This window comes from Nannospalax galili, unplaced genomic scaffold (genome assembly GCF_000622305.1).
Source record: "Nannospalax galili isolate Female #2095 unplaced genomic scaffold, S.galili_v1.0 scaffold451, whole genome shotgun sequence".
Taxonomy (NCBI): Eukaryota; Metazoa; Chordata; class Mammalia; order Rodentia; family Spalacidae; genus Nannospalax; species Nannospalax galili.
This window is the reverse complement of record NW_008331662.1, coordinates 2,960,793-2,986,144: the sequence shown is the minus strand read 5'-3', so window position 1 is coordinate 2,986,144 and position 25,352 is coordinate 2,960,793. Positions and strand designations below refer to the sequence as shown.

General features: G+C 38.0%; 1 protein-coding gene across 6 annotated transcripts in view; it reads left to right on the top strand.

The window, feature by feature from the left end:
• The window catches only part of Evi5 (ecotropic viral integration site 5), a 223,570-nt gene that overhangs the window by 163,235 nt on the left and 34,983 nt on the right, over positions 1–25,352 (top strand). For all 6 annotated transcript variants that reach the window (XM_008826836.3, XM_029560498.1, XM_008826834.3 and 3 more), the window contains one exon: positions 1,883–1,978. In XM_008826836.3, the coding sequence (XP_008825058.1) occupies positions 1,883–1,978 (96 nt within the window). The remainder of the gene's footprint in view (positions 1–1,882; positions 1,979–25,352) is intronic.

The window sequence follows — 25,352 nt, the reverse complement described above, 5'->3', positions numbered from 1 at the left end:
AGTCTCAAGCCCTTCTTGATCATCCTGCGTCAGCCTCGCAGTGCTAGGACCATAGGTGTACTCCAAACCTGAATGATTTTTCTGAACTTGTTTTAGTGATTGCTTTCAGACCAATTTGGCCCATCTTGCTTCTGTGATGAATTTCAGACAAACCTCATTATCAGGCTTGACCTTGGTTAACTTAATGTCTTACATTGGCATTTACTAGTGTGCCTTTCCAGTGTTTCTCTTGTCTAGTTCTCTCTTTAAAACCGGTTTGTGATGACTCACCCAAATATTCAGGTAATTGGAGAGGTTGAGGCTCCCTGCTTTGATTGAAAACTTATGTTCAGGCAGTAAGTATCTATGTTTTCCTGAATAGAGAGCAAGAGAAATGTGTGCATGTGTACAAGTGGGTTGCAAGCAGGGCGTGGTGGCTCATGCCTTTAATCCCAACATTCAGGAGGCAGAGGCAGGTGGATCTCTGAGTTCAAGGCCAGCCTGGTCTACATAGTGAGTTCTAGGCCAGCTGGGGCTGCAGGGAGGCTCTATCTCAAAACGACCAAAAAAAAAGTGGATTGAGAAAAATGAGTACATTTTCCTTTATTCTTTTAAATCAGTTTTTATTTGTTTCGTAAAGTGTTTGATTCAAAAAGCATTGAGTATTTAAATCAGGGCTAGAGAGATGGCTCAGCGGTTAAGAGCACTGACTGCTCTTGCAGAGGACACAGGTTCAGTTCCCAGCATCCACATGGCAGCTATGAACCACCCTTAATTCAGTTCCAGGGGAATCCGAAGCCCTCTTCTGACCTCTGGGCATTGCATGACACGGGTGCACTCACATACATGCAGGCAATACACATAAAATTAAAAAAAAATATTTTAAATCAAGTATATATTTTTTTTCCTGAAATAAACTCACAGTAGATTTAGCAGTAATGAGAGGGATAGATGGTGTGGGGTGTCAGGAGGAGGATAAGAAGGGTGTGGATGATTGTACACAAGTATATGTAGAAGTCACTAAAGAGACTATAGTTTGAGCTTTAGAATGGATTGCTAAAAGTGAAGTTACGACATTTTACCCTGCACTAGTCATCTACTTAGCAGACAGGAATGATGCTCCTCATGCATTCAAGCCTTATGATTCAATGACACATATAAAGCTGTAATTCCATCAACTTGTTCTGGTGTCATTAAAAACCAAGAGTGAAGCTTGAGTGGTTTATCAGTGTCACTGAATCCAGAGATGAAATTACACCCTAATAAATATACATGACTGTTATACTTTACACTGGAGAAATCTGTAGGCAGTACTAAAATTTGTACTAACTTAAGCTTTGTCCCTTTCAAAAAATGCAGTTAGACTAATTGAAAAATAAAATGATGTACAATGAGGTTATATCAGTCTGATTTGTTACACTAATATCTGATTGAATTTTTATGTCAAATTGCTGATTTGCCTTAAATAGAGAGCTAAATTTAATCTTTTCTATATTCATGTCAGTTTTCTTTAAACATTTTAGTTAAAATATTGCTGAATTTAATGCTATCCTCCCACTTGTTAGCAGAGTAAAATGCCCTTTGGTGATATTTGCAGAACTTGCTGATGAAGATACTTGTTTTCTCTGAATTTATCTAAGTAATTGATGAAGATTCAGAACAGTAGAGGAATTTAGGGACAGATGGAGGATTTTTACTTAATTTTTAATTGTTTATTAGTGCTCTTCTAGAGTATATTAGGAATACCAACTCTGATATGCCCCATGTTCTTTAAGTCATTATAGATGCTGTCCTTGCTGAATAATATCAGTGTGTGGTTTATGCACCTTAATATTTTGTTAAAATCTGAAAAATCTCAACTCCAGATCAAATGGTTTATTGCTGTGTTGTATTTGAACTGTAGAACAAGGAAGAGGTGATGGCCGTGAGACTCCGGGAAGCAGATAGCATAGCTGCAGTGGCTGAGCTGCAACAGCACATCGCTGAGCTTGAAATCCAGGTACAGTGTGCAAATAGAAAAGTCTAGCTGAATAGTATGTAATGGCTCCCCTTCCTGCGCACCAGAATGGTTATGTATTTATGCCTTCTGATGACTGTGATTCTGTCGTCAGTATTCATTTCTGAGTGCTTTGGCGGGGGGTGGGGGTGGTGCATGTTGTGTTTGTTGGCACACATGTGTATGAATGATTTTGCATGTGTGTATTTATGCATGTGGAGGCTAGAGGTTGAAGCTGAGTGTCTTCCTCAATTGCTCTCCTCTTTATTTACTGAGGTGAGTTCTTATGGAACCCCAGAGCATACAATTTGGCTAGTCTGGCTAGCCAACTTGCTCCAGAGATCCCTTGTCTCTATCTACTTCTTGAGCGCTGGAAGCTCAGCGGACATTTCTCTGGTCCTCACACTTGGGTAGGCAATTGCTCTACCCAGTGAGCATCTCCTTGGCTCCCATGTGCATTTTTTATATATTTTTTCACTTTTTTAAAATTAATCAATTTTAAACCATTAATTAATTTTATGTTTATGAGTGCATATAAGTGCACCCGTGTCATGCAATGCCCCGGAGGTCAGGAGGTCAGAAGAGGGCTTTGGATTCCCCTGGAACTGTAGTTACGGATGGTTGTTAGCTGCCATGTGGGTCTGGGATTCGAACCCGGGTCCTCTGCAAGAACAAGCAGTACTCTTAACTGCCGAGCCAGCTCTCCAGCCCCCAAATTTACTGTTTTAAAGTATATAGTTCTGTGACATTAAGTACATTTACATTGTATGATCATCATCACCATCTATCTCTGGAACTTTATTTCCCCTACATGAAACTCTGTAGGAATATTAATATTCCTTCCTTCCACAGCCCCTGGTATTCGCCATTCTAATGCCCATTTCTGTGAATTTAACCACTCTAGATACCTTCTTTGTGGAGAATCATGCATATTTGTCCTTTTGTAACAAACTGCTTTCACTTAGAATGCTGTTCCTGATTCATTTGTGTAGTGTATGTCAGAAATTTCCCTTTTTTAATATTTTATTATTTTTATTTTATGTGTATGAGTGTATTGCCTGCATGTATGTGAGTGCACCCATGTCATGCAATGCCCCGGAGGTCAGAAGAGGGCTTTGGATTCCCGTGGAACTGGAGTTAAGGACGGTTCATAGCCACCATGTGAGTGCTGGGAATCGAACCTGGGTCCTCTGCAAGAGCAGTCAGTGCTCTTAACCACTGCCTTCACCTTTGGCTGTTGTGAATAGTGTTCCTCTGAGCAGGGATGCGTAAATCCTGGTGGGTTCCTGTACTCATTTCTTTGGGGTATACACAGCATCTGAAGTAGAACTGCCAGGTTATGTGGTAATCCTGTTTAATTTTGTAACATTACAGTATTGTTTTCTGTAGCACCTGTACCTTTTACATTCCTACCTGCAGTAGGCAAGAGTTCCAGTTTCTCCAAATCCTCAGCACTACTTAACAAATTTTCTAGAATTTTTAGAAGTAATCTGCCATCCTGTGTTTGCAGTAGTATGACACTATGATTTTGACTTGCTGTTCCCCAGTGATTAGTAGTGCTGAACACCTTTTTACTTGCTTACTTAGTGTTTTTCATCTTTGAAGAAAGGTCTTCTCAAGTTCTTTGTCCACTTTTGAATGTGTTTATTTTGTTGCTACTGTTATAGGAGTTATTTGTGTATTCTCAACATCAATTCCTTATCAAATATGTGATTTGCAAATATTTTCTTTCATTCTCTTTTCTTTGTTGATACCGTCCTTTGATGCACAGTTTTTTAATTTGGCTGAAGTTCAAAATGTCTGCAAAATCTTAGTTTTTCTTTTGTTACTATATTCCAAACCCATTTTGAATGGCACTTTATATTTCTGCATTCTCAAATCTATTTTCAAAAGAAAATTTAGAGCTTTAAAAGTAAGTGTGGGCCAGATGTAGCAGCAGGTATTTGCCATTCCAACACTTGAGAGGCTATGGCAGGAAAATTGCAAGTTTAAGGTTAGCCTGGGGCTGCACAGTGAAACCCTGCCCCAGCCTGCACCCCCAAAATTCATTTTGGATGTCCTGCTTCTTACTGTAAAATATATGAGCAAAGTATTACAGTGTTTTTTGTTTGTTTGTTTGTTTGTTTGTTTGTTTGTTTGGTTGGTTGGTTGGTTGGTTTGGTGTTTTGAGAGAGTCTCTAGGCACCCCTGGCTGGCCTGGAACTCATTATATATCCCAGGCTGGCCTTGAACTCTTAGCATCCAGAGTGCTAGGATTACAGGTATGAGGTGCCACGCCTGACTTATGGTGGGTTAAGTGATGATATCATACACAGTTCTGTCTCTACTTTTCCAACATCACTAAGATTATTAAAATTCGCCATCTTTCTAAGTATCTTAATCATAAAATAGCAAGATTTAAATTATTGTTTTTATCTAGGTGTGGTGGCACATGCATGTAACCTCAGCATGATCTTTTTGTATGTGGCATGTATATGGGAGTATACAGAGGCATGTACCCATGCACACACATATGTAGTCCAGAGCAGAGTACTGGATGTCTTCCTCAGTTGCTCTGTGCCTTTATTGCCTTGAGACAGAGTCTCTCACTGAACCAGTGGCTCACTGTTTTGGCTAGTCTGGCAGGCGAGCGAGCTCCCAGGACCTTCCTGTCTTCTCTCCCCAGTGATGAAGTCATAGGTATGTGTAGCTATGCCTGGCTTTTTATGTGGGTGCTGGAGATTTGAACCAGGGTTCCCGTGCTTACAGAACAAGCGCTTTTACCTACTGAACCATCTCCCCAGCCCCTAAATCACTGTTTTTGGTGATGATAAAATACTTGTTAAAATGAAGAATCTGGTGCAATTTGTGTTTTGTTTAAAATGAAATCTATATATTACATTATTCATTAAGAATTGAAAAGAAGAGCCATGGAATTTTTCTTTTTTTGTCTTTTTGAGACAGAGTCTAGAACTCTGGCCTGGAACTCACAGAGATCGGCCTGCCTCTGCCTCCTGAGCATTGGGATCAAAGGTGTGCGCCACCACACCCAGCTTCCATGGAATATTTTAAAGCTTTTCTCTAACTTCCTTCCCCAAGCCAAGCCCTTGGTAATCATCATTTTGTTACCTTGTTGTGGGGTCAACTGTCTTAGATTCCATGTATAAGTGAGCTCATAAGGTTATCTCACTTAACATAATGTCCTCTAGATTTATTCATTTTGTCATAAATGACAGGATTTCCTTCTGTTATTTATTTTTTGGTTCATTCATTTTTGGTTTTGGGTTTTTTTTTTTTTTTTGAGACAAAAATAGACCAGGCCTGCTGCTGTGTGCTTACTCTAAGTGTCAATTAACCAAGAGTCAGAGGGTGCAGAGGATACCATTGAACCAATGGAGTCTTTTCCTCTAAAGAAACTAACTTGCAAAGTATATGGAAGGACTGTCTTTCTGACTGCGTCAATGTTATTTAAGGTCATCTCCACAAACCACCTAAAATGACCTTAAAGGACTTTTAATTCTGTTAGGTGTAAAGCTGGTATCATGGCTACTTCATTCATTTTTGGTTTTGGGTTTTTTTTTTTTTTTTTGAGACAAAAATCCTATTATGCAGTTCATACTGCTAACCTTAAACTGGAGACCCTCCTGCCCCTGCCTCCTGAGTGCTAGGAGTATAGGGTGCACCACCATAGCCAATACAATTTCTATCTTTTTAAAAGGCTAAATACATTCAACTACATACATTTACATATTCTTTATCCGTTCATTGACTGATGGACACTGAGGCTGGTTCCATTTTATTTTAAATAAAACTACAAATACCTTAGTTACATACTGAGTCCATTCCCTTTGAATATGTATCCAGTAGTGAGCAGTTCTATTTTTAATTTTTTGAGTAAAGTCCATACTGTACTCCACAATGACTGTCCTAATTGACATTCCCAGAAGTATTGCTCAAGGGTCCCCTTTTACCATATCTTCTTGAACAATGGTTATCTTTCATCTGTTTTAGTAATAGTTGTTCTGACAGGTATTTCACAATGGAATTTTTACTGCCGATAGGAATATGTTAGCGTCAGTTGATTGTTGATCCAGTAATCATTGGAATTCTGACTCTTTCAGCATTCACCCTGTTGTTTCTTACTGCTTGTGTTGTCAACAAGCTTCTTCTGCTTTGTGTTCTGTTTCCTTGACTTTCATTGCACTGTTACTTTGGATACTTTTCTTTCAACTATTGTTTTCATTCTATTTTCATTACTACATGTGTGTATTCCTCTGAGAATACAAAGCTTTGGGTTTTTATAAACTATACCAAATAAAGGGGCTCTTTTATGTGGCTTAAGGAGCCATCTTTATAGCAGTGAGTTGTATTTTTTCTCTATCGTTAACCTGTTTCCCTGACTTTAAGAACTTTTCAAAAATTGTTAAGTGCAATATAGAGATGTTCATAAAGTAAGACTCTATTAGAATGTCTTAACAATATTTTATTATTTTTTATTTTATGTATATGAGTGTATTGCCTGCATGTATGTATGTGCACCATGTCAGGCAATGCCCACAGAGGTCAGAAGAGAGTGTTGGATCCCCTGAAACAGAAGTTACTGACAATTGTTAGCTGCCATGTGGGGCCTGGGAACTGTACCCGGGTCTTCTGCAAGAACAGCCAGTGCTCTTAACTGCTGAGCCATCTCTCCAGGCCCAAGAATGTTTTTTTAGTATTGCACATACAACACTGCAAAGTCACGGTAAAGAGTGGATCCTGTCCTCAGGAAGTTTGCCCACTTGTGCTCTGTTCTTACCTTACAAGATGAGCACTCCTCTACCATTGTGTGTGCATGAGTGCCTGTGTGTGTTCTGGGGATCAAAGACCCAGGGCCTGACACATGCTAGGCAAGTGTTCCACCACTAGGTGGATTTTATAATCTTATAGGCATTTCTCATCCATGCAGTTTAGTCTTCCCAGTTTTTCCATTTTGTAGAGTTATATTGAACATTTTTGGTGTTTCTTCTTTCAGTGTAAAACATTATTTGGCAAGAGCCATCTTTTTTATTGTATGAATTTCATTTTTTAAATATACCAGTGTGTTTATTCTACTACTAGTGGACATCTGGGGATTCTCAGGTTAATCCTGTTGTGACTATGGTTACAAGCAGTCTTGTGTACCATGTTTATGTGTTCTCTATCAAGTGTGAGCTGCTGGATTGGAAAATACTCCCCAAAGTGTTCATAGTATTTAGACTCAGAAGAGTGGCACATGAAAGTTCTTTTTCCACATCTGCCTCAGCACTTCATATGTTTTTGTTTTTACAAATCTGGTGGGTACTTGAATTTCCTTTTTGTAAAGTGCCTTTTAAAATCTTGTCAAGTTTTTCTATTGTGCTGTTTTTCTTTCTGTTATATAGTTCTTTATATATCAGCCTTATGTTCTATAAATGTTTCACAGATATCGCCTCCTTCTCTGTGACTTATCTTCTGTTGCTTTATCTTCATTGTGTATTTGATGATATGCTAATAATTTTAATTAATGGGCAACTAAAAATCTTACTTGGAAGTTGTGTAGACATTTTATGTTCAACATCATTGAGATCAGATGTTTTCCTATTTCATCCCAAATCCTTTACTTCTTATATCTCAAGTCTTGATTAGTGGATCATCTGTCACATTTTCAGCCTAGCAGTCACTTCAGGTACTTTCTTCTTGCCCTCTACAGTAGATGCCAGAGGTGTACATATAAGATGTACAAGCTTCCAACTTTAGTAGCTACCATTACTTTACTCACTTCTTGTGCTATCATAGTTATGTTCCCACCAACACTTTACCTACTGTGTAGACTAGCACTACAGAAGGAAAAACAAACAAAATCCCCCTTTGAATCTTTCTTAGTGTTTCTATTCTTGCTCCTGTCCTTCCCTTAGTCCATCTATTTAGCTCCTTGTCTGAAGTGTTCGGTAACCTCCCAGCCAAGAGCTGTCTAAAACAAAAGCTTTTATTGATTGCCTTCACTTACTCAATCACATCAGAACTCCTGAGTGTGCAGTCCTTGCCTTTTTATTATTACCCAAGCCTAAGTTTCTACCCTCATTTCTTACCATTTCCTCTCCCTTCCCCCCCATGCAAACACTGCTTAGTTCACTCCAGAGCACCCTGGTCCTGGGGCTTTCCAATTTCTGTGCTTTTCTGCATGTTGGTATCTTCTCTTTAAATTGCTGTATTTTTTGTACCTTCTACTTTTGAGGTATTTCTGTTTCTCTTTCAGGATTTAGGACTGTGTGCTCTTGGACTAACTTGCTGTTCATTTGCTTAGGAAAGGTGTTTTCAGTAATTATCTCCGTGGTTCAGCATTTATTTATTTAATGCAGATTAAGATCCAGAGATAACCACATGCCTGTATTTACAGCATCTGAAGGGAGAGGCAGGATTGGAAGTTCAAGGCCAGCCTGCAATACTTACATAGCAAGGCTGTATCTTTAAAAAGGAAAAATTCATAAATGTACTTTTTGTTAAAACTTGAAACTCCTTTTTCAGTTACAAAAAATATTACATTTTAGATTATTATTAGTTGTGGAAATATGTTACATCATCATTTTCAAGTTCCACTAGGGGGAGAACTCAACTAAGATTTTATGTTTCCAAATCTCTTCATATTAACTTCTCCAACTGATGTTAGTCTCTCAATCCCTTCCTCCCCCCATCTTTCCCTTTGAGACAGAGTCTCACTATATAATCCTAGCTGACCTGGCACTTCATGTATATAAAACTTGCATAGAAATTTGAATTATTTTTTTTTAAGTATTGGTGCTGGGGGTCTAATACAGAGCCTTGCACCACATGCTAGAAAAATATTCTACCATTGAGCTACAACCCCAGTCAGTCCTTTGTTTTTTGAGACAAGGTCTTCCTGCTTAGCCAGGCTGGCTTTGAACTTGCAGCCTTTCAGCTCTTGCTTCTCTAACTCTGAGATTACAGGCATGCAACACCATGGCCAGCAAGGTGTAGACTTTTTTTTTTTAAGATACTGTGTAGCTCTGGTTGATCAGGAACTCTTATGTAGACCAGGCTGGCCTCAAACATTTGTAAATATATTTAGATAAAGGAAATATATTAGAGGAAGAAACATAAACATAATGTGTGTATATATATCTATGTGTATACACACGCCTATGAGCTAACATTTATTAAACTTATTTCAAAGATTCTTCAGCCACCTTGAAGCTTTTAGGCCTGATCAAAGTTCCTGGTCTACCTCCATGTTACTATTTTTCCATAACTGTATCTATAATTTTGGTTTTTAATTTTATTGTGTATATGAGTACATTGTATGTAGGTAGGTGCACCCATGTTGTGCAGTGCCTGCTGAGGTCAGAGGAGGGTGTCAGATCCCCTGGAACTGAAGTTATAGATGGCTGTTAGCTGCCATTTGGTTGCTAGGAATCAAACCCAGGTCCTCTGCAAGAACACTCAGTGCTCTTAACCATTGAGCCACCTCTCCAGCCCCATTCTTCTTGGTATTCTCTATGATGTTGCTCCCTACCTTTGAGGGAGCTGTTTTAGCTCTGTGTCTGACAGTGCACTAGGCCAATTTTAGGTGTAACAACTTTCTGTTTTTTAGCTTTTTCCTGGAACTGTTTTTAAAAGTTGTTCCTACCTACATGTCTTCTCAAACAGAAGGACAATTACTTGTTGGTGATTATAGTCACTATTCTGATATAGTGCTGATTTGGGAACAGAATGTATTTAGATATTAAATTCCAAGGTGACATCAAGTTTAGAAAACTGTTAGACCCTGTCAGTCATTTTAATCTTCTGACAGATGTGGACAGTCATCTCACTTCATTCAGGTCTCTGTTGCTTTCTCAGATAAAGCTTGTTTGGCCAGGTTTTTCTTTTCTGGTGCTAAGGGTTCAGCCCAAGGTCTTATGCATACTCTACAAGTACTCTTAACACTAAAAGTTATACTGCCCCAGTCCTTTTAAAAACTTAAAATAGAGCCTGACTGAGTTTCCCAAGCTGGCCTTCAACTTGTGATACTCCTGCCTCAACCTCCCAAGCAACTAGCTGGCCTTGTGCATGCTAAGCAAGTCTCTGCTGTTGTTACAACCCTCCCCACGTTTGTTTTATTTTTGGCCAGAACCTCAAACTCATTATGTAGCAGAAGGTGACTGTGAACTCCTGATCTCCTGCCTTCATCTCCCAAGGGCTAGGATTACAGACATGTGCCACCATGTCAGCCACTCTATCTCTTGTTTTTTTGTTTTTTTGTTTTTTTTTGGTTTGTTTAATTGTTTGTTTGTTTTTGTTTTTTAGGTTTGCTTTATTAATTTAGTTATATGTATTTCTGTGTGTGTCTGAATGTGCATGCCAGTGCCCTTAGAGACCAGAAAAGACTGTCAGATGCCCTGGAGCAGGCAGTTGTGATTTGCTTGACCTGGGTACTAGATATCAAATTCTAGTTCTCTGGAAGAACAGCAAGTTCTTTTAACTACTGAACCATCTCTCTAGCCCCCATTACTGTTTTTTCTCTCTTTTTTTTAACCTAATTTTTTTATTTATTATTTTTTTTTATGTGTATGAGTGTATTGCCTGCATGTATGTGAGTACACCTGTGTTGTGCAATGCCGCAGAGGTCAGAAGAGGACTTTTTGGATTCCCCTGGAACTGGAGTTAAAGACAGTTCGTAGCCGCCATGTGGGTGCTGGGAATCGAACCCGGGTCCCCTGCAAGAGCAGTCAGTGCTCTTAACCACTGAGCCATCTCTCCAGCCCCACATTTTTTTTTTTTTAAAGTCAGTTTCTCTGTAGGTCAAACTGGTCTTGGAATTTGGCATCTGTCTTCTAAGTGCTAGGATTACAGGCATGTGCCACCACAAACCTTTTTTTCTGTTCCCCACCAGAATGTAAGTAAGCTCCAATGGGAGTTTATTCATTGCTGTACTTTTTTTTTTTTAATGTATATGAGTGTATTGCATGCATGTGTGTAAGTGCTCCCATGTCAGGCAATGCCCAAAGAGGTCGGACAGGGGCATTGAATCCTCTAGAATTGGCGTTACAGATGGTCGTTAGTCACCATGTGGGTTCTGGGAATCAAATCCCAGTCCTCTGCAACAGCAGTCAGGGCTCTGAACCACTGAACCATCTCTCCAGCCCAACATTGCTGTACTCTTAAATGCTTCATATATAATGCATATTACACAATCATCACTCAATGCAATTAGTATTTGAACAAATTAGTTCAATAATTCACTCATCTCCTAAAGCTATTTCCATACTAAGTGATTTTTCATGCATATAATTTGAATATTTAAAATTTTAGGTTCAAAATTATCACACATGCCTCACTTTATAAGCATTGGTTTATAGTATATTAGTTTTCCACTGGTGAGGAAAGAGAACCTGAATCCAGCCTTACCTAAATGTATTTACTATTGCATAGAAGGAATAACTTGGGAATCTTGGGTCTCTTTGAAATGTTCTAAATGAAATTTAAACTTCTGAAAACTCATATACATTTATCATTGCTGTTGATGACTTTAATTACATTGAGATGCTGTTAATCACTATCTTCAAAAAGCATGATTGATTTTTTTCTTGCCCTATTCACATGTACTTATTTTACAAGCTCATTTTCTGATTGAATGCCTCACACTAATGGAATTTCTTTAAATGAGGCTGAAAAATAAGTATGATACCTCCTAATCAGAAATGAAAAGCTTTAATATTTTTAATTATTAAGAAGAGAATTTTAGAATCCCAAGTGACTTTGTTCAACTTTGTATCTTTTTGTTTTCTTCAAATTTCTAGAGATCCTGTTTTGGTTAGGATAGATACAGAGTTTGAATTCAAATTCCTTCTTAGCTGTCTTGCATGGACAAGTTATTTCATGTATTTATTGAGTTCCTGCTTCAGAACTGAATATCCTTATGTTATCTGCTTTAAAGTTGTTCGGGTTAATGAGAAAGCATATACAAAGTGTTCTTCCCTGCCTATTCTCCAGCAAACGGTTTATAGATGTCCATATGTAAAATGCCTTTTTAATGTTACTTTGCCTTCCGGTAATTGCAGGCAAACTGTAAAGTGCAGAGTCTTTGGATTTCCTTAAAGATAGTCTTTGCCAAGCCTAGGGAGTTGTGGTTTAGTCAGGCTTGGTGATGTGCACCTGTAGCCCCAGCTCCTCGGCAGTATATTCCCTAGTTTCAGTTTAAGCTTCACAACCACCACATGAAATAGGTGTTGTTAATATCCTTATTTTATAGTTGAGGAAACTGAGATGCAGAGGAGATTTTTAAATGAAATGGTGTTCCTAAGAGGACCCACACTTTAGCTCTTTTCATTTAAAATGACTTTTTTCTTTAGTATTAGAACGTACTAGTGTGGTAGTTTTAATTTTTTTCTTCATAGTATATGACTGCCTCATATAATAACTGCATTATACTTGTCCATCACTTAAAATCTTTCTGTTGCTTCCCCTATCAGGACACAGTTTAACTTCTGGCTCTCCTCAGAGACCCTTGTTCTAATTCTTCTTTTCCAACTTGACTTCCTATCTTCCTCTTACATTTGCTGTGCATGAACCCCAGTGTCCTAGTTAAAGACCTTCAAGTCTTTCTTCCCATATCACTCAGTGTTTTTCTCTGCTCTCCTTTGATTTCTTGTCATTTCAGTGGTCAGTGTTTAACCTATTGTGATTGATGCCAGCACAGCTGATCTTGTGTGTGACTGTCTGCTCTTTCTGACATCCTTTATTTACCTGCCTTATCCTACTATCTCACACCACCATAATTCTTTGTTTTTTTAGTTTTTTTCTGTATATTATGTACAACTGACGTTCATTGAGGGTAAGGACCATTATTTGGCTTCATACTTCTAAAATCAGCAAACTAGAGATAGTCAAAACATGCTTGTTTACTGAAAGAGTGTATGATAGTTTATTTCCTGAAGTATCAATTTATTCTTAAATGTTGTCCCCATTTTAAATTGTAGATCTGAAGAACAGATTAAATTCTGAATTTAAGTGAGGTGTTGGTTTCAACTCATCCAGGATTTATCGGATGTCTATGTTGTGCCAGTCACTATTCAAATGATTTTACCTGGATTAGTAAACAGAACACAGAAATCACTCCACATTTAGCTTAGTGGTAGGAAGAGAAGTTAGAGGAACAGAATAAATGAATCTTACAGTATATACTTTAGAAGATGATGAACACCATGATGGAAGTAGTGGGAAAAACAGGCAGTGCCGTTGAGAAGACTGTCGGTCCTTTGGTGATACAGTCAGGCAGGGTTCATTGGAAGGAGATATTTAAACAGTGGTTAAAATAAAGCATGCAGATTTGGGAGATGAATCCACTGCTAAGAGTGAGGACAAGGCCTGTCCAAAGTAGAGAGCATGAGTGAGCAGTCTCTGGGGGAGAAGAGGAAGTCTTAAGAGGTAAGTAAGGTCTAGTATGTCAAACCTAAGAGCTTTGACTTTTCTCTGAGCAATATGGAATGTCATTGAAGGGCTTTGGGCATGTGAGTAAACAGTTAAGTGACATTTAGTTTATTAAAAAAGATTGAATTAAATCTTGTTTGGAGTAATGTCTATAAGAATGGGTACCCTTTAGATTGGTGGGAAATGGCTAAAAATAAACTTCCTTCTATTAATGGAATTTTCCACTGTTCTATTGATCCAAATGTTATTTTAACATTTTGTTTTTACATTAACACTACATAGAACTGTCTCTATCCTAGGGAATGGGACAAGGCATTAGAAAAGTTCATTTTTGCTCAGTTAGTTGAGGAAATAGGTGATAATTGAGCCCATGCCTCCTGATATTTAACATAGACTTGAGTTTGCATTTTGGTTATTTAGAAAATAAGCATGTTGATTTTTCAGAGCCATGTTAAAACCTTCTGTGTGCTAAGCATGCCTTTAAATTACTGTTGTCTTGTTATAAATAATGGAAAGTTTTCATTTAAAATGGTATGGGTCTACTCAAATCCACCTTTGGTTCCTGGTACCCAGTAACATTTACCCACTTCTGTTAGTTTGCCCAACAGATAACCTCTAGTGATGCCTCAGATGGGCAATACCCCAACCACTCTTGGCTCAGAAACACCCACTCAGAATTCTGTTCTGACATAGAATGTGGGATCTAGGTTTAAATCAGTGTGCCCAGAGCAGCATGCACTTTTGACAGAGATGGAAAGGAAGTGATAAGGCCTTTAGTATTAACTTTAAAATATTAATGTTTTAATTATGTGAAATCACAGTGAAATTACTGAATGGTGGTGTTTACCAAAAAGGTTTTTAATCCATTTGTACTTTCCAGCTTCCTGAGTTAATACTTTCACAGGGCATGATAATTTCTATGCCATGTCATGGCTGACAGGCCTTTTTGTTTGCTAAGATTCCACCTGACCCCTGAAAGTAATTTGTTTATGGTTTCCATTTTGAAAAACTTAATTAAATGATAACTTTTTTTTTTTTTTTTGGTCTTTTTGAGACAGGGTCTCCCTGTAGCCCCAGCTGTCCTGGAACTCACTATGTAGACCAGGCTGGCCTCGAACTCACAAAGATCTGCCTGCCTCTGCCTCCCAAGTGTTGGGATTAAAGGCATGCACCACCACGCCCGGCCCCATATTTTTCTTTAAGGACTATTTTACTTTGGGCATTTAAAATTTTTTAAAAATAGCTAGTTTGGGGACTGGAGAGATGGCTCAGTAGTTAAGAGTATTTGCTGTTCTTGCAAAGGACCCAGGTTCAGTTCCCAGCACCCACATTCTGTGGTTCAAAGCTGCCTCTGACTCTAGTTCTGGGGATCCTCCACCCTCTTTCAGCCTCCAAGGGCATTAGGCACAGATGTGGTACATATGCATTATATACAGAGACACATATATGCATACATTAATAGTAAGTAAAAAAGAATAGCCCCCATTGCTTTTTTTTAACCTAATTTTTTAATGAATTATTTTTATTTTATGTGTACAAGTGTATGGCCTGCAGGTATGTGAGTGCACCCATGTCATGCAATGCCACAGAGGTCAGAAGAGGGCTTCAGATTCCCCTCAAACTGAAGTTAAGGACAATTTGTAGCCGCCATGTGGGTGCTAGGAATCGAACCCGGGTCCTCTGCAAGAGCAGTCAGTGCTCTTAACCTCTGACCAACTCTCCAGCTCAAAAAACAATTATTTTTTAAAAAAAGAAAATAATCCAGGCATGTGTTGCATACCTTTAATTCCTTTAAGTTTAAAGGGATTAAATACCTAGAGATTTTTACCACATTACAGTATCTAGAAATGAAAGACATACAGATCCCTAGTTCATAGTAGAGTGTTAAATGATGAAGAAAGGCTTGAAATCTATTTTTCCTCTAAGACTTGAACTCTTAAATGCCTTAATATCAGTAGTCATCTTGGAGTTAATAAAAATAAGTTTATGGGACTGGAAAGATGGCTTAGTGACTCAGAGTTCATACTGCTCTTGCAGAGAACCCAGTTTCCATTTGTAGCACCCACATAGGGCAGCTCACAATTGCCAGAAACTCCAGCTCCAGGTGATTCAAAACCTCTGACCACCTCAGGCACTGCATTTATGTGCACAAGCATACAGTCAGACACATATGCGTGCTCATAATTAAATTTTTTAATTAAAATAATTTGTTTATGCATTTCTACCTCTAATTGCTAGTAAATGGAACCAGGACTACTTGTTTCCTACACTGGGACAGGAAGAAACACGTTGTAATGCCAGAAAGTAGAGGAAAGCAATACTGTGTTTGTAAAAGTATGTTAAGGTATAGGGATGTAGATTGGTGGCAGAGCACTTGCTTAGCATGTACAGGGCCCTGGGTTCATCCTTGGCACCACAGGAAAGCAAATAGAGATGAGTGAAAGAGACAGAAGAGCCCACTGAAAGGGCTCCCAGAGGTCAGAGATAGTATAGTTTGAGGGGGGAAATATTTAAGGTTACAGTGGATTTTAAGTAAACCAAAGTATAAATCTCCATGAGGCCATACAGATATAAATAATGACTGAATAAAATAATAGAGAACTGGCAAATATGCAGAAGAATTTCAAGTAATTTTATAGGTACTCTGTCCTGTAAACATGAATGTGTGGATTACATGTAGTGACTCCCTCCCAAAGGTTACTATATGGAAATTGCAGGGAGGGTCAGTCACTTTGCAGTAGAGAAACTTCACAAACACTACCTAATCTAGGTATCAAGGTCAACATCAACAGTCATAAACTGCAAGCATAGTATCTGTCCTTGTTATGCTGTGAGGTATTGAAATGGCACTGGGACTATCATCTTCTTCCCAGTAACCTATAAGCTCAGCCTTATCAGGAGAAAGTATCAGAAAACTCCAGTGCGGACATTCGGCAAACACTTGAATAGTATATCTGAAAGCTGTCAGAGCTGTGAAAAACATGCAAAGTCTGAGAAACTGTCACAGCCAAAAGAACCTAAGGGACATAATAACTAAATGCAAATAGTATCTCAGCTAGAATCCTGTACCAAAAAAGAAGACAGGCCTAGACACAATAGCAACAGAAAGGAAATCTGAATAGACTATAGATTTTCATTCATAATAATGTATTAGTGTTCGAAGCAGACTGCTTGGGTATATGGAAACTATCTCCTCAGTTTTTCTTCAAGACTATTCCAAGTAATGTCTGGTATAAATGATATGATTTCATGTTTTTTAGGAACTAATGGAATTACCTAAAATTTTCAATAATTGTAACAAATTGATTTGTTTCCAGTTTATAAGAAACATTGTCTAGTTATTGGACCTTATGTGAGTGCTAATCTTTTCTTGTGTGCATTTCTCTGATCCTCTAAAACAGTGGCATGTTTCTCAAGTCAGTCTCCACAGTGAAAAATATTAGGGAAAAATCTGGTTTCTTTCCTCCCTGTTCTACTTTTCAGAATATTTAATGTGCTTTCATTTTCTTCTGGTTGCTGAAAAGACTATTCAAACCTTGAGTCCATGGCTTTAAATTACAGGAAACTGTTTTGAGGACTCATCAGTAGTACATGAGATGAGTGTGATTTGTTTTTAGATGTTTCAAATGAGTCAGCCTGGAGTCACAGAGAGGCTACCAGCCACCACATTTACTGTTCTGATTAATTTTGGGGGGAGCGGAGTTACAAATCAGTAATAACTTACTAAAGTTTAGTGGTTGCTACTGATGTTTCAGTATGGTTCTGCTCATTAACCAGGGGACTGCTTGTCAACTGTCTTCTGTCGTCATTTCACATGAAGTTGCAATTTGCTTAAGACCTTTTGCTTTAATATATGAATTGAAAATAACAAATTAGAAGTTGAGAATTATGCTCATGCTATAGGTTAATATCATGGCTTCTCTGACCGTTGAACCTAGTTTCATAATATAGTCGTGAAAAAAAAGTGTTATTTAACCTTCAGAAGAATAGATGGCTTTTAAAATAATCTGTAGAAAGCTCTGACTTTCACAGAAGAGAGAAAGCTTAGCTCTGTCTTTGTGTACCATAGCCTCTTTTTGTTAGATTTTCATCTGTGGCTGTAATATAAAATTCTTTTAAAATGTTAGCTTTATACTTGTGTTTGAGACTAAGCAACCTGCATTGTGTCATGACCCTTCTAATACCACAAACCTCCTGTAATACTACTCCCAGAGAAAACCCACATCCTATGCATAACCTTAGATTTATTTTGAAATCTTTATGAAAAGAGTGTAGGGAAATTACTAATTGTTTCTGTTATTTCCTTTAGGGCTGTGCTATCTACTTGTAAGCAATGATTTTTATTTTAATTGCTAGGATTAAAGATGTCAAGGTATAGTAAGAGATCATTTCAAATTTGAAGGTAATATATAAAAATTTAATAACTAATATGTATCAGGTGAAAAATGAACTTGTATGTCAGATACGTGAAGAAAATATAAACAGAGAAAGCAATGATAGAGCAGCCAGTATATACTTCTAATCTTAAAAAACATAGGCTGTTATGATCCTAGTAAATTATTACAAATTTTTTTCCTTTGAGTCGTGATCTTGCTTTGTAGCCCAGGTGGCTTTGGATTCAAAATAATTTCCCATCACCCACATTGGACAGCTTACAACTGCTTGTTACTCCAGCTTCAGAGCATCTGACACCCTCTTTCGACCTCTATATGCACCCACATGTGTTGCACATACAGACATACAGACATGTACATAAATAAAAAGTAAAATACACACATTTGTATATGTATTTAATATAATGTGTGTTAATAGACATTAAATATATATATGTGTATAGCATGTATATATTTCTAAATTAATTTGAAATGTTTATAGTGATCCCCATCAAAAATGTGCCCTCTTAGGAGAATAAAGAGCTGTTTTTGCCAAAAGAGTAGAGCATAAGACTTTTTTTTTTTTGGTCTTTTTGAGACAGGGTCTCCCTGTAGCCCCAGCTGTCCTGGAACTCACTATGTAGACCAGGCTGACCACGAACTCACAGAGATCTGCCTGCCTCTGCCTCCAGAGTGCAGGGATTAAAGGCGTGCAACACCACGCCCGGCAAGACTTCTTTTTTTACTGAATATTAAGTGTCCGATTATCATAATTTTTAAATGTACATACATTTAACTAACTTTAAGGTAGCCACTGCTAGAAAGAAAACAAGAATTAGAACTTTCAAACAAAAAGACAAAGCAACAAAGGAAACAATTAGCCTAGCAAAATGGCCACACTCCCTCACTGACCTTTCAGGCTGACACCCCCCCCACCCCCACCTGCTTCTCTGGTGCATCTAAACACATTCCCCTTCACAAGTTAGGTCCAGCAATGCATGCCTTCTGGGTTCTCACATCCAGCCCTTCCATTCCTGTCTGGAGGCTGTTGCTCTTGTTCCTTCCTGTATTTACAGTTCTTTGCTGGATGATTTTCTTGTGCCTACTCCTTTCATTGTTTAAATTTCACTCTAGAGTTCCCATTGACTCATAGAGATTTTTCCTGGTCACCTTTGTAAAGTAGCCCTCCCCCTAGTTGTGTTCCCCCCCCCCCCGGAGCTGAGGACTGAACCCAGGGCCTTGAGCTTGCAAGCGCTCTACCACTAAGCTAAATCCCCAACCCCCCCTAGTTATTTTTAATCTCATGTTTTATATTCTTTAGTATATGTGTTTACGTGCACATGTGTGTATGCATGTGTGTGCGTGCAGCATGACTTGTGTGTGGAGGTCAGAGGGCAGCTTATAGGAGCCAATTCTCTCCACCGTGTGGGTTCCAGGGATTGAACTTGGACCAGCAGGCTTGGCAGCAAGTACCTTTTACTCAACTGAGCTATCACACAGCCCTGTGTTATATTTGTTATGGCCCTTACCAGTACCTGAATTGCCTTCATTTTAAAAATTACCTCTCTCAGTTATGTGTGTGTGTGTGTGTGTGTGTGTGTGAGAGAGAGAGAGAGAGAGAGAGAGAGACTTTGTCTCATTTAATTCTGTATGCCTATTACCTGACATTTAGCAGGTACTCAGAAAATAATTAATGTCTGGGTATGATAGCAAATGACTGTAATCCCAGAATTCAGGAGGCTGAGGAAGAAGAATCTCTAGTTCAGGCCAGCCTGGACTATATAGCAAGAGTCTATTTCCAAAAACTCACTTTATAGCCCAGGCTAGTCTGAGACTTATAATCCTCCTGCCTCAGCTTCAATTTATAGTTTATTTGGTTTTCTCTGATTCCTCTCCATTTAGAAAAAAAGGATTTAAAGCAGTTTTTTTATTTGGAATTTTATTGAAGTAGAAAATTCTTGTTTTAATTGAATAATGCCATAACCTGTGGACTTGAACTCTTTTGTTTTTTAAAAAGTTAGCAGTGAAAAACAAAAAAATGCAGAGGGAGTGTTGTAGATTAAACAAGGCTAAAAAGTAGTAGAATAGTCAGATAAAACCACAAACCTTTTTGATTCTGGACAGTACTAAAACATTTTGAGTTTTCTTGGGAAAATTGTGTAAGAGCTGTATGTTCAGTACTGCTCTAGTTTGCTTTTCTCTTGCTGTGATAAACACCGTGACCAAAAACAGCTTGGAGAGGAAAAGATTTGGTTTAGTTTACAGGTTACAGTCTGTCATCAAAAGAAGCCAAAGCAGGAACCCAAGGCAGGAGCTCGAAGCAGAAACTGTCAAGGAATGCTGCTTTCTGGCTTACTCAGCTCCCTTTCTTATACAACCAGGCCCACCTGCCTAGGGATGGCACCACCCACAGTGGACTGGACCATCCTTATATTAATTAGCAATTAAGAAAACACCTCACAGACCAGTCTGACCTGGACTGTTCTTCAGATGAGGTTCTCTCTTAGTGTCAGGTTGGCCACTGAAGCTTACTATGACAGATGGAATTATGAAATTACTGTTAATTCAAATTCTTTGATGGTACATAAGGGAAGTTACATAGAACATTGCTGATTCTAGTCAGTGCATACTGTAGTATGTAGTAGTGAATGCAGTGGTATTGTCTGTAGTGTGTAGTAGTGAACTCAGTGGTATCATCTGTAGTGTGTAGTAGTGAACTCAATGGTATCATCTGCTATTTATATTCATGGTTCACAAAAAAAAACCTGTGTGCATAAATTTTGCCTCATAAATCTGTGAGGCAAAATATTCATTGAATGGAGCCAAAAGGCATATGAGTATGTGCAATTAGCTCTTCTATACATTTGGAAAACTAAAAAAGTAGGAGAAATTTAGATATAAAAGAAGGATTGGGGCTGGATGCGGTGGCACACGCCTTTAATCCCAGCACTCGGGAGGCAGAGGAAGGCAGATCTCTGTGAGTTCAAGGCCAGGCTGGTCTCCATAACGAATCCAGGCCAGCTGGATCCAGGGAGACCCTGTCTCAAAAAGAAAAAAAAAAGAAGAAGAAAGATTGATGCCCTCCTATTTGCCTCCTTATCTGGGGTGCTTTGTGCTACCTGGGCTGTTGCGTCTGGTATAGCAGGTAGGTGTTAATGGGTTAAAATATGAAAACTTGTTGATCTGATTGTGTAGAGTGTTTTAAAACCTGTAGATTGAAACATAGTTTTTAAAAATCAGCTATCTTCCTGTCTAAGGAAGTGTCCTTCCTGTGGCAAGATAGGGTAAGTTAGAACCAACATTAAAAACAGATAATGAAAGAAACAAAAATGGCCTTTTAGGCATACCCGTTGCAATTTATCTTAAATATTGGCTTGGCTAAATTTGTAGATTTAAACAAGTATGAGTTGTTGTCTTTTCTTCCTCTCACCTCCCCAACATTTTTAGAATTTCATGCTCTTCAACCTTACCTTTCTCCCAGACATTTTTCAGCACAATTTAACATTGTTCTTGTTTTGGTTTTGCTGCACTATGAGATATAAAAATCATTTACAGCTGCTAGAAAACCTCTCTCCTTTCTCTTTAATCTTCTGGCTTGATGCACCACCATGTTAAATTTTTCAGTTTGAGTGGTGTGTTATAGTGCAGCAGGTGTAGGTGAAGTCACTTAATGAACCATCTGCTTTCTACTCTGACCTTGTACATACTGAGATACTCATTTTCTGTCTTCAGGGAACCAACGTTTGCTGATTTTTTTTTTCAATAGTCATAGACTACATTCTCTCCCTTCCTCTGGCTTCCTCCAATTACAGCTTCCTGTGATTGGGGGTATAAAATAAGTGAATGTGTGGCTGAGGTCATTAACAAGCAGTCAGGTAGTGGAACATTAGAATTACTGCTTTTAGTATAGTATTCCTCTAACACACATTTGTGTGTTACCCATGACCTAAATAAGTAAGTTGGAGAACTAGACTATCCCCTCTCTTACTGTAATATCTCTTCACAGTTAGTGATGCCTTTAGGTGCTCAAGAGAATTATTTTGTTAGTCACCAATTTTTTTTATAATTCTTCGTTCTTTAGAAGAGTTCTTAATTTTTAGTCACAGCATTTGTATGTGTGGAATTTTCTCAGATTTTGAACAATTTTATTTAGTTCCTCATCACACACTACCAAACTTTAAAATAATATTTTCTGTTTGAAAGCTGGGTTAACCAAGAAAGGGATTTGAATTCAAAATTGAGCCAACCCCTGCAGAGAGGGAACTGACCAGCTGAGACTGACACAGAAATGATGTGAAACTGATAGCAGAATTGAAAGAAATTAAATTAAAGACTCTTGACAGTTTCTATTTGTGTTTTTAAGGAAATGTAGAGGCTATTGGTAAATAAGTTTTTGAATCTTGGTCATTTACCACATTTACCATGGCAGCAGAGGTGAAATATTTATCCCTTTGCTTATATGTAAAATTGTACTAAAGTCTGTAATGAAACTGGATTTTTTTTTTTTTTTATTGACACAGGGTCTTCCTATGTAACCCTGACTGGCATAGAAGTCACTATGTTAACTAGACTGGCCTCAGAGATCTGCCTGCCTCTGCCACCTGAATCCTGGGAATGAGGGCATAAGGGGATATGTTACTATGCCCAACTAGGACGAGATCTTTAGGAAACAAGATGAGATCCTCTTAGGAACTTAAAATTAATGAGATAATTTATGCATAATAATGACCTATTCTTAGGATGTTTAATTCATGTTTGAAATGCCTAATTGTCTAAGGTGCTTGAAGCCAGTGCATTTCAAGCATCAAGCATAGGTCTACACACTGCCTGTATCAGAATTACCCATTGTATAATTTTCAAAGCATATTGATTTTCAAGCTCTAGTCTAAGACATTTAGAATTCAGTAGGTCAAGAGTAGGTTCTCAATCTCTGTTTATTAAACTCACAGTAACACTACTGTATAATCTTTGGAGATCACTGTTTACTTCCTAAATTAGTTTGTATTATTAAATTAATTTACTTAAGCATATCTTTAGAATATTTAGAGAATATATTTTTATTTTAGCTAACAGGAAATCCAATTTAAAATGACTCCAGTAATAAAGATTTAATTCCCTCTTATAACCGAAATGTCTAGAAGTAGAAAGTACTTCAGGAATCTCTGATTTTGGACTCCAAGTTCCTATTAACCATGATTCTGTAGGCTTTGCCTTCTTGGTCAGTTTGCCTTCAGGTAGTTTTGCTCATAATGCTAAGGTAGCATAGCATTATGAGCTTGATATTAAGATGAGCTTGATATCCATATGCAAATTGAGTATCCTTCATCCACAGTCACATGAGGTCAGTGATAGAATTTCCCACTGTGGCATCATGTAGGTAGGTGTTCAGAGAGTTTCAGATTTTGAAGCATTTTGGGTTTCAGATTTTTTTCATTAGGGACACTTAATCTGTATGACTTGACTAAATTATACAAAATAAGAAATTCAGACTCCATTAAAACAGTGTATGGAGGGTGTGTGTGTGTGTGTGTGTGTGTGTGTGTGTTTAAACAGTTCTGAAGATTAAACTCTGGGCCTTAGGCACTCTAGGCATGTGCTCAACCAGTGAGCTGCATGCCCAGTTCAATTTTAAATATTTTATTTATTATTTTTATTTTATGTGTATGAGTATATGGCCTGCATGTATGTAATTGTACTTGTGTCATGCAATGCCCTTGGTAGTCAGAAGAGGGCATTGGATTCCCTGGATCTGTAGTTACGGACAGTTGTTAGCCACCATGTGGATGATGGGAACTGAATCTAGTTCCTCCACAAGAGCAGCCAGTGCTTTTAAACACTGAACCATCTCTCCATCCCCTCAGCTCAGTCTTAGAATACTATTTTAGAATAAACTGTTATAGTTCATCTCTGTAATATTTGGAGTTATGGTTTTTATGGTTATTACCTATTCTCCATCATGTAGTATGAATAGGATTGGAATTATCATATGCTAACACAGTGGGTAGAGCCTGATTGGGAGAGTCTAAACCAAGTAAGTTATCACATCTGACTTGTAGTGGTTAATTCAGGAATTGCTCAAATAGTGTGGCTTTCAAATCTTTTGCTGGAAGTTATGGGATATATCTTCTTACTCTAGTCATTATGATACAAGTTGTACATCTATTTAATATAAAAATCCAAAATTTAAAATTTTTTTCAGTTGACACAGTGCTACAGTGGAAAATTCTGCATGTAACCTCATGTGATAGTCCTCAGTCATATGTAAATGTATTAAAATATCACAAAATTATTTTCAGCATTTGTGAATAGAGAGTATATAAAACATATATGACCTAGGTGTGGTAGCATACCCTGTAATCTTAGCATGGGGTGAGGAGGGCACTGAGGCAGGAGACTCACAAGCTCAAGGTCTCCCTGTGTGAGGTCAAGGTCAGCCTGTGTAACTTAGCAAGATCCTGTCTCAAAAACAAAAGTGGTCTGGTGATATTCCTCAGTGGGAGAGTACCTGCCTAACATGCACAGGTCCTAGGCTCAGTCCTGAGTTCTGCAAAAACAAAAGCACAAAATTTTCTTAAAATATATAAATACATTTAGGGGCTGGAGAGATGGCTCAGCGGTTAAGAGCACTGACTGCTCTTGCAGAGGACCCGGGTTCGATTCCCAGCACCCACATGGTGTCTGTGAACTGTCCTTAACTCCAGTTCCAGGGAAACCCGACCTCTACGGCATTGCATGACACCGGTGCACTCACATACATACAGGCAATACACTCATACACATAAAATAAAAATAATAAATAAAATATATTAAATATATATTATAAATAAATGGATTTCATGTTGAGACATGGTCTCATCCCAAAGAGACCTTGTTATATATGGAAACATTTTTGATGGCAACATTTTGGAGAAGGAATAATTTAATTTGCATTACTTTTCAGTTTAAATTTGCAGGAAAATGTAATGAAAGTAATATTCATTATTGAAACAAGATTCAGGTTGTACTTGTTTTCATGTGTGTGGGATCTACTACCTCAGTTCCTCTCACATGCTAGGCAAGTATGTGTCACTGAGCTATATTAAACCTCTAGCCCTCAAAAGATGGTTGTTTTGTTTTGCTTTGTTTTGTCCCTGCGATAGTCCTTCTATGTAGCTCAGGCTGGCCTCATACTAGGAATTCTGTCACTTCCACCAGTTCTAGAATTAGAGACATACGTCACCATGCCTGGCACAAAAGGTGGATTTTTAAATGAAAAGCCTTTGGAGGACAGATACCTTTTCACAAATGTAAGTGAAATTCAGTATAAATGGGTACTTACTTTTTTATCAAGTGGTATAAAGAAAGGAAGAATGAATCGTTTTGTATTAATAACTTTCCACTAAGTATTATGAAACTGTCCTAACAGCATTGAAAATAATTGTACAGTGAGCACACATAAATTTACTATCTCCTTTCTGTTAATATTATTATTTGCTTGGGTTTTCCATTTTTCCATTGCTTTATTAGAAGTTCATCTATCTATTCATCATTCTAGCCCATCTTTTTTTTTTTTTTTTTTTTTTTGTTTTTTTTTGAAAGCCCCCCCTGTCCCCCGCTGT